This window comes from Myodes glareolus, chromosome 9 (genome assembly GCF_982192425.1).
Source record: "Myodes glareolus chromosome 9, mMyoGla1.1, whole genome shotgun sequence".
NCBI lineage: Eukaryota > Metazoa > Chordata > Mammalia > Rodentia > Cricetidae > Myodes > Myodes glareolus.
The window spans coordinates 73,782,317-73,792,194 of NC_142034.1; the positions used below are offsets into that span (position 1 = coordinate 73,782,317).

The 9,878-nt window shown below is 42.9% G+C and overlaps 1 protein-coding gene across 1 annotated transcript; it reads right to left on the reverse strand.

Annotated features, from left to right (window-relative positions):
* Nucleotides 1–7,879: 7,879 nt before the first annotated feature.
* Nucleotides 7,880–8,827, reverse strand: LOC125411599 (olfactory receptor 1f45-like). Its single transcript, XM_048451800.2, has one exon. It carries the CDS (start codon nucleotides 8,825–8,827, stop codon nucleotides 7,880–7,882), a length of 948 nt encoding a protein of 315 aa, XP_048307757.1.
* Between the last annotated feature and the right edge of the window lie 1,051 nt (nucleotides 8,828–9,878).

Consider the following 9,878-nt stretch of genomic DNA (forward strand, 5'->3'; position numbering starts at 1 on the left):
GTAGATATTAACATAAAGACATTTAATACATTTTTAATTGTTTTTTTTTTTCTCTTTTGTTGCAGGGTCTCACCACATAGCCCATGATGACCTTGAAATTATTTCTTTTTGTCTCAGGCTTCCAAGAGCTGGAATTAAAGATCTCAGTCTATACAGAGGGGAGCAGTAAGAACTGCAAACATCAGCACTCCATGGTGTGGTTAAAGGGAAGGAAGGTTTCTATTGTTGATCTGAGAGAAAGACTTTGGCTTGCTCTTTCCTGTGTGAGGATGAAAATGTGATCAGCCAACTTCCTGTTCCTGCTGCCATGCCCTGCCTTCCTTGCTTTAAGGGCTCTCCCTCTGGAACTGTGAGACAACATGAACTATTTCTTCTCTAAGCTGCTTTGGTCTTGAGGTTTTATCAGAGCATCAGAAAACAAGTTCAGATCTCTTAGCACAGGGAGATTCTGATTTTTTTCCTCATTTCCTGTGCAAGTTAAGATGGGAAGATTCTATCTCCAGGGAATTATCAGGGCTGGCGGGGGCTGTCAAGACAACCTAATAACTCAAATGATTCCTTCTCTACTGTGCCTGCCCCTGTTCTTGCCTTTGTTGTAGTCACTGGACAAAGAGATTTTTATTGTAAGAATGGTCCTTTCAGCATTTTCAGAAACAATGTGGATGTCATTTCGTAGGTGGGACACTGAGAATGATAAGGCCCCATCTCCTTATGTGTGTGGTGTGTGAGAAGAAACTCTGGCAGCTCTCTTAGGTTTGTTTGGGATCCCTGGCAATGCTACTGGGAACTACCATTTCTTCCATGCATAATTTAGGAGTCTGTCCTTAATTTCTAATATTTAGTATTACTTCTAGATATATTACTGGTATTTCTTCTTGATTGACTTTTATTTGGTCAAAAATTATAATATGTGAGCTGTGGTGTGTGTGTGTGTGTGTGTGTGTGTGTGTGTGTGTGTGTGTGCATTCATGCGCGCACACGCACGCAATGTGTGTCTGCGTGTGTGTGTTTTGTATACACATATGTGTCCACACATGGATGACAGAGCAGGATGTCTAGTGTCTTCTGTAAAAGGAGCAGTGGGCCACTTCCTGCAGTCCAGCTCCCAACCGCCTGACTAGCTAGCTTATACCCAGAAATAACAACACACAAATTGTATTCATTTAAACACTACCTGGCCCATTATATCTAGCCTCTTCTTGGCTAACTCTCACATCTTAATTAACCCATTTCTAATAATCTGTATATCACCAAGTGATTGTGGCTTACCGGGATGAGTCTAACCTACGTCCGTCTTGGAGAGGAGAGCCATGGTGTCTGCCTGTCTCTGCTTTTTTTCTCCCAGCATTCTGTTTGGTCTACTCTGTGTATCTAAATTCTGCCCTATCAAAAAACCGAGGCAGTTTCTTTATTAACCAATGAAAGTAACACATAGACAGATGACCCTCCTACACCAGTCTTCCTTTATAAATCTCTAGTTTATTGTCCTAAGATAAGGTCTTTCACTAAACCAGAGCTTGCCATTTCAGGGGGGTTTACTGGTCAGTAAGCTCCTGGGACCCACCTGCTGCTGTCTTGCAAAGCTGGGGTTAGAGCATTCACAGCCTCATTTGCCTTCCTTTGTGGGGTCTGGGGATGTGAAGATTCCAGCTCAGGTCCCCAAACCTGCGGAGCAAGCACTCTTCCCCACTGAACCATCTGCTTTGCCCTGAGCCCGGTAAAGTCATGTGATCTGTGTCCACTTGTGGTGCAGGAGAATTATCTGTATTCTGCCAATCATATTTTAATAAAATGCTGATTGGCCAGGCAGGAAGTATAGGTGGGTCAACCAGACAGGAAGTAGAGGTGATGCAATGAGAACAGGAGAATTCTGGGAAGCAGGAAGCTTCTTCTGCCACTCCTGCACAGACCACCGAAGAGGCAACATGTAACTTGCCCAGCTGAAAAAGGTACGGAGCCATTATGGCTAACATAGATGAGAATAATGGGTTAATATAAGTTATAAGAGTTAGCAAGAAGCCTGACCTAATGAGCCAATCAGTGTATAACCATATGGAGTCTTGTGTGTGCTTTTCTTTGTTGCTTGCTGGCTGTTGGGGTACTGGGAGGGACAGAAACCCCAACAAGTCAGCCCTCGTACTACATATGGCGCCCATGTGGATAACTGAATCCACAGAAAGCTTGAGAAAGCTTGGGAAAGAATAGAGTAAAGCATGTTTTCTTGGTGGCAGCAATTTCTCAGGTTTGCACTGCTTGCTAGAGGCAAGCAAGCACTCTCATCTAAGAGAGGCTTCCTGACTCAGCTTTAGCTGCAAAACCTTGCAGCTCTTTTAAGAGGTCCTGCCACAAAAAAAACTTAAACGGTGTTGATGAAAAGCTGAACGCATGCTTTTCAGTTTTCAGTCGTAGCAAGAAAAAAGCTGCACTGTTTTAAAATGCTGGTTTTCTGGGCTATCCTGCCAGGGCAAACTCTGACTCTTTTAGGCAGGCAGTCTGACTGAGTGTGGTCTGTGAGGAGAATACTACAGCTTGCTTGCTAGCAAGGACCTTGAAATGTCTTAGAGTTGTGGCAGTGAACACAGCTCTGGCTGGTATCTCAGCCATGAGGCTGGAAAGCTAAGGAATGGACTGGATCTAGCCGTCAAAGCCACGGCTCTCCATATTGCTTAGTAAATTAAAGGCTCATGTAATCAGAAAAAGAGAGATATACAGTAAAGAGAGATTCAAAGAGGAAGAAAACCACTAACTGGTTTACAGTATGTTAAAAATATATGCAGGCTAAAGGTTAAAGTCATTAAAAAAAGAAAGAAAAACAGGGAGACATAGGGTGTGGTGGTACACACCTTTAATCCCAATGCCTGGGGGGCAGAGGTAGATTGACCTCTGTGACTTCAAGGTGTGGTAGTGCACACCTTTAATCCCAGCACTGGGGAGGCAGAGACAGGAGGATCTCTGTGAGTTCAAGGACAGCCTGGTCTACAGAGTTATTCCAGGACAAAGATATATACAAAGAACCTGTCTCAAAAAGCCAAAAGTTAAAAGTAAAAATAAAAGAAATAGAGGTTGAAATAAAGCTGCATAAAGATGGAAAATACAGAGAGAATCTTGATACTGTGTGTTATTATGCTCTCTTTGAATTGTTTGAATGCTGAGGAAGGAGCAACAGCTGCTAAAAGATATTTGCTTATAAATGCTGCTGAATTAATCCAAGATAGATATTTTGAAAATACCTTTGCTTCAAAATTGAAGTCAAAAGGTATGCTACTTTGGAGAAGAGATTCTGCTTTTGTTTCCACAGAAAACGAGAGGCTCTGGATTCATTCAGAGTTAAGAAAAATCACCTTTGACCAAGGGAGGCCACCTGAAAGATCTCCAACAGGAATAGATGGCCCAGATGTCTGAGTTCTTCATCCAGAACAGGTTCAAGACTGCTGCCTGAGATGATCAAGACTCACAGGATACTCCAGTCAGAACTTGATTATAACTCTAAATTTTCTTTAGGTCCCCATAAGATTATCAGCGCCCCCAACCAGCAGGAAATAGCCTGAAATACTACGCCCACATTCCCAACAAATGGACTATGGGTATTTTCCTTTGTTTAAAAAAAAAGAGAGGGAAATGGTGCAGGAGAATTATCTGTATTCTGCCAATCATATTTTAATAAAATGCTGATTGGCCAGGCAGGAAGTATAGGTGGGTCAACCAGACAGGAAGTAGAGGTGATGCAATGAGAACAGGAGAATTCTGGGAAGCAGGAAGCTTCTTCTGCCACTCCTGCACAGACCACCGAAGAGGCAACATGTAACTTGCCCAGCTGAAAAAGGTACGGAGCCATTATGGCTAACATAGATGAGAATAATGGGTTAATATAAGTTATAAGAGTTAGCAAGAAGCCTGACCTAATGAGCCAATCAGTGTATAACCATATGGAGTCTTGTGTGTGCTTTTCTTTGTTGCTTGCCGGCTGTTGGGGTACTGGGAGGGACAGAAACCCCAACAAGCCAGCCCTCATGTTACACACTTGAAAGTACAGTATAGTTTCATGTCAAGTGATATTGAACTGGTTAATGCTGTGTTCAGTTCTTTTCCACCATTGCTGGCCTTTTAATTTATGTGTGCAATTACTGAGAGAGTTTTGTTTCTGTCAATTTTTATTTCACATGCATTTTGAGCTTTAATTTTGAGTGCACATACATTTTCAGCTTGCACTGTCTTTCTTATGAATAGAAACTTCCCTTTTTAGGCTAGGAAATAGTCCCAAAGTGTATTTTTTGTCCAATGGTAACATAAACCATGTCATTTTTTAAATAAATTTTCTGTTCGTGTGGCACACATGTTTCCCTCTTTCACCTCCAATCACCAATAGAGTTTCACCAGATACTTTGTCTAGTTTTTAAGTTGTTATCAAGGCGATAATAAACCCATTAGAGTTATTCTAGAGCCTCTCCATTTTTAAGAGCCCCTCACATGCATATTCAAGTGAATCTTATTTTGTCCACTAGGCTAACCTCTACCTTTTAATATGAGTGATTCATCGACTTATATTGAGTGTGGTTACTGGTAAAAAACCAAATCATCTACTTATGTCATTGGGTATTTCTTTTATAAGTTTCTCCCTCATCATATCTTTCACCAATGCCATATTTTTAGAAGTTAGTTGTTTGTAGCATGCCAGTTTGACTCCCTTCCTCTCTCTTTCTGTTTATTTTCAAGTTACTTTCTTAGTGGCTGTCTTGAAATTGTAACAACTGACTTGTGATGAAGCTAATTTAAGATTTATTAGGATCTACTTTTTATTAAAGTTCTATTTTTTTCAGCCATGGTGGTGTACACCTTTAAATCCCAGCAGTTAGGAGGCAGAGGCCAGGAGATCTCTGTGAGTTCCAGGCCAACCTGACCTACACAGTGAGACCCTGTCTGTGTCTGAGTACTATGTGTGTTAGTGGTATTAGGCTATCCCTCCTAACTTGGGGGTGTCATTGATATTTCTTCTTGTTTAAGAATGGACCTGTCCCCAAGGTTGAGTTGAAGAGTGGAAGGAGGAAGAATATGAGCAAAGAAATCAGGAACACAAAGGATTGGTCCACACACTGAGACAGTGTACCTGAGCTAATGGGGCCTCACCAAATCCAGCTGGACTGGGACTGAACAAGCATGGGATCAAACTGGACTCTCTGAATGAGGCTGACAATTGGGACAGACTGAGAAGCCAATGATAATGACACTGGGATTTGTTTCTACTGCATGTGCTGGCTTTTTGGGATCCTCTTCTATTTGTATGTATACTTTCCTAAGCCTGGATGGAGAGGGGAGAGCCTTGGACTTGCCACAGGGCAGGATACCCTGCCTTCTCTTAGGAATGGAGGGAGAGGGAGGAGTGTGAGTGGAGGAGTGTGAGGGAAGTGGGAGGAGGGGAGGAAGTGGAAATTTTGATTGGTATTATTTGTAAAGTAATAAAAAAAATGGACCTGTCCACCTGTCAATTTTCCAAGCTAGTTTACTGTCTGGTGACTGCTGTGTAACATTTATGTCTCTCTGTGTATATGTTCATGTGTGTGCATATGAGCATGTGTGGTCCTCAAAGGAGCTGTTTCGCCTTCTCTGAAGTAAGCTGGTGCACCAACAAAGCTTTCTTCTAGTGCACTGATAAAGCCCTGGTTACAATTGGGAAGAAATATAGGGAAACGTTGCTGTCCCTTTAAATCTCCTAGTGAATACCACTCAGGAAGGGTAGTCTCTGCTGCCTATGTCGGGGACAAGGTAGTTACTAACAGCCTTCCCTCAGGGACAACATCCAGCCCCACTGGGCAAGCGGACTGCTGTCTATGCAAACACAGTCGGGCTGAGCAATATTGAGAAGTGGGTGGTTCGTGCCTGCCACCCTCTTACCAAAGAACTATGGCCATTTCTCATGAAGCAATACTGGGTTTTTTCATGCTTGAGCAGGGAATGGAGTTCTGAATTGGTGGTGTGATTGGCATTCTGCTTTACCTTCTGTTAGATGATGCAGGATATCAGCCCCTAGAGATTTCCAACCCACTTCTACTGCTCCTGGATCGGATTCTGAACTTTCCTGTTCAAATCAACCAACCTTTTTGCATATTCACTAAACTGGTTACAGAAATGTTGTAAGTACTGAATAGTATGTGTTCTATCAGAATATATTATAAGTATCTATTTCCATGAAAGCTTAGTACCAGTCTTTATGGTGTCTGGCATATTTTGACCAGTATTGTATTATCTAGAGTTCCTTCCCTTCCCAGTCCTAGAAGTTGAAAGAGTCAGAGCCTCGGAGCTCAAGCTGACAATGAACTTGCATCTTCCTGCCTCAGTGCCCTATGTGCTGGCATCATAGGCATGGGTCCCTACGCCCGGCTCTTCCCGTGGTTCGTGTTGTATGAGTCGCAGAGGGAAATCTGAGGGGAAGTGTGAAGAAAGCTTGGTTTGAACTGGCGCCCTGGGAGCTCTTGAGTGGCTGCTAAGAGCTGTCTCCAAATGGTGAATTAATGCTTCAGGAACTGTCTGGCAGGGAGGGAAGGGGTGCATCCCAGGAGTCCTGGCAGCAAGAAGCACCCCAAATGTGAGTATCTTTGTCAGACTTCTCTGCTGATGCCTGGCGTATTGATGAGCTACATCTGAATGAACACCACGAAATCTGAAGACTGCAATCACAGTGATTGCCCATTACAGTTACTCTGTGTCTGACACACCGCACACCAGCATTTAAAAAGGTTCTCGTGTCTTGAGTAACCACTGACGTGATTCAAAGTAGGAACCAAGCATGTCGTCCTTCACCATCACCCACTGTCACCCAAGTACCTGCCTGAGAAGCTATTCGTGGGCCCAGGGAGCATTCCAGGACATATTCTTGGCCCTCTACCTGCACGGCTGGCTTGTTATGCAGCTCATCAAAGGGTCAGAAACGGAAACAGAACCAGTCCCCAATAGCTGACCGTTCCCTGCACAAACAACTCCCATGTATTCTTTCACTCCAGACTGGGGCCAGGAACAAAATAGGATGTTTTCGTCTTTCTATTTCCTTCATGCTTCCCAGGATTTGGTAATTTATTTTTCTATTTCAATAAAGTCTTGGATATTTCTAAGCATCATTAGTGATTCTATGGACCTGGACAGGTTAATTTCTTTGTGATTCAATTTCCTTGAACTGTAGATGGGAGGATTATATCACAGGGAAGTGCGAGCCTCAAGTAAGATAGTACAGAGATAATCCAGGCATGATGGCACACACCTTAAGTCCCAGTACTCAGGAGGTAGGGGAAGGCAGATCCCTGTGAGTTCAAGGTCAGTCTCCTCTACATAGCAAGTTCCAGGGCAGCCAGGGTTACATAGTGAGACCCTGTCTTAAAACAAACAAACAAATCTGATGCAGAGATAATCTGTAACATATTATAATTATTCAATAATTATTAGCATATATTTCATTCAAAATTATGCTGCAAACATTATTTGTAAAACTTTATTATTTCATGTAACCCTCAGAAGGCATATGAGTCCAAAGTCATACTAGCATCTCTTAATGTACTACTAGCATTAAAATTTAAATAAAAATTATTAGCATTTAATATTAGTCCTACTAGCATTAAAAGATGTCTACTAGCATCTTTTAATACTGCTAGACACAGCCATGGAAGGCACATTGAGACGTTACATGAGGTCAGCAAACAGACTCATCTAAACCCCCTCTCTTGTGTTTTTCTCTAAAATAAAGGTCACAGGATTCATTCTAGATGTAGACAATAAATTCATAATTTTATGACTATTCATTGGCATTGTATTTGCACACAGCAAGATGAACAGATGAATATACTCAACACAGCCTCTATTGCTCCATTATTAGTCTTCTTCATTTTAAAACTGTCTAGCTGTAGAATTTTGAAGAACTGAGTCTCCTAAATATGAGTTTCTTTAGGGCTCCTTTGACATCGTGATTCCTCAGGCTGTAGATGAAGGGATTGACCATGGGTGTCACCACAGTGAAAATGGCAGTGGCCACCATGTCTTGCACTGAGTATGTAGATGAAGGGTGCATATAGACCCCCAGGATCGCTCCATAGAAAAGGCAGACCACGGTGAGGTGGGACCCACACGTGGACAGGGCTTTTCTTATCCCCTGAATGGATGGGAACTTCAGTACATGGGAGAGGATATAGGCATACGAGACAATGATGCACATGAATGGTGGGACAGAGGTCAGCCCACCCACAGTGAAGGCTGTGACATCATTGATAAAGGTGTCAGAACAAGAGAGCTTCAGGATAGGATATGGGTCACAGAAGAAGTGGTGCACTGCATTGTGAGAACAGAAGGTGAGTCGAACCATGAGGAGAGTGTGCAAGAGAGCATGCAGGTTTGTGATGACCCATGGTATGGCCACCAGGAGGACACAGAGTCTGGGCCTCATCATCAGGGTGTAGTGGAGTGGATGACAAATAGCCACATAGCGGTCATAGGCCATCACACTCAGGAGGAAGCTGTCCATGTTGATGAATGTGATAAAGAAATAGATCTGGGTCATACACTCTGTGTAAGATATGGACTTGCTTCCCACCATGTGATTCACCAGAGCCTTGGGGATGGTGACTGAGGAAAAGCAGATGTCGACACTGGAGAGGTTGGCCAAGAAGAAGTACATGGGTGTGTGGAGATGAGAGTCACAGCTGATGGCCAGGATAATGAGAAGGTTCCCAGAAATGGTGACCATGTACACCCCCAAGAACAGCCCAAAGACAACCTCTTCTTGCTCTGACTGTTCAGAGAATCCCAGGAGGAGGAATTCTGTGGCTATCGTCTGGTTCTTTCTGCCCATATCTGTGGGGTAGAAAGTTCAATCTCAAGGTAAGATTGGAGGTCAACTCTTAAGCAAAAACATCATAAATTTGGAAGAGCTTAATTGTTGGCTGGGAATTTACTAAAACTGAGTAGTCTGCCTGAGCAATTTTACAGAAGAGGATAGTTATTTTAATAGGATCTGATTACAATAGCTGTGTTCTTCTTCACTCCTGTTTGCATGTGTAGGGTCTTTCCTGTGCTAACCCTTCCTTAGCCTGATAATTGTGGAATCACACTGCACTTTATAAGTGAAAAAGCTGAAGCATGAGGTGAGAGATGATTTATCCAAATTCACAGAGCCAATGGAAGTGACTGCTTTAAGTCAGTGGAAATGTATTGTTCCCGTCTCTTTATGCTATGCTTTAAATAACTATCAATTATTAAAACTTTAACCCAGAGGTAAATCTATATCTGATGCCACAGTAGAATCCTGAAGATTTTGTCTGTGATTTTTCTAATTTTTTTTCAGAAACTGGAATCTTTGTGGGGTCAAGAGGCCAGTTAACAGTTTTGTTCAGAGTCTTACCTGCCCTTCCGTTGTCGCCTGTCCACTGTTGGGATGCGCTGAACTGTGTGCGAGGCATTTGTCCTCCTCCCTGCGGTCAGACAAGGAAGAGCAGATGCCTCAAGTCGCTGGATATTCTTTCTGTTTGAAGAAAGAGATTTACAAACTGAAAAAGAGCAAACTCATGCAGAGTAGCTAAAAATAAGCTTCAAGACTAAGAAACCGGTCCAGTTAAGGAAAGCCGCTGAAGACTGTGACTGTTGCATCTCTGTGAAGATTCGGGGTGCTTAAATGGGGACGAAGGGGAATTGGTCTCCCTTGGAAAAGGAAAGAGGCAGAGATGGCTATGTGTGGTATGGTCTGTCTGCTGGGACCGGGGCGCACTTGTGAACATTTTGAGAGGACTGACTAGGGAAGCAATGAGTCAACCACTGACGGGAGTCACGTCAGGGGAATTAAGCCAAAATGCTGAGATGTAAAGTCACCTAGCCGGATTAATACCCAGACCTGAGTTAAGATGGGA

What these genes read in the sequence shown, in the direction of transcription:
- LOC125411599 (XM_048451800.2), bottom strand. Translation starts at nt 8,827, where the DNA reads ATGGGCAGAAAGAACCAGACGATAGCCACAGAATTCCTCCTCCTGGGA.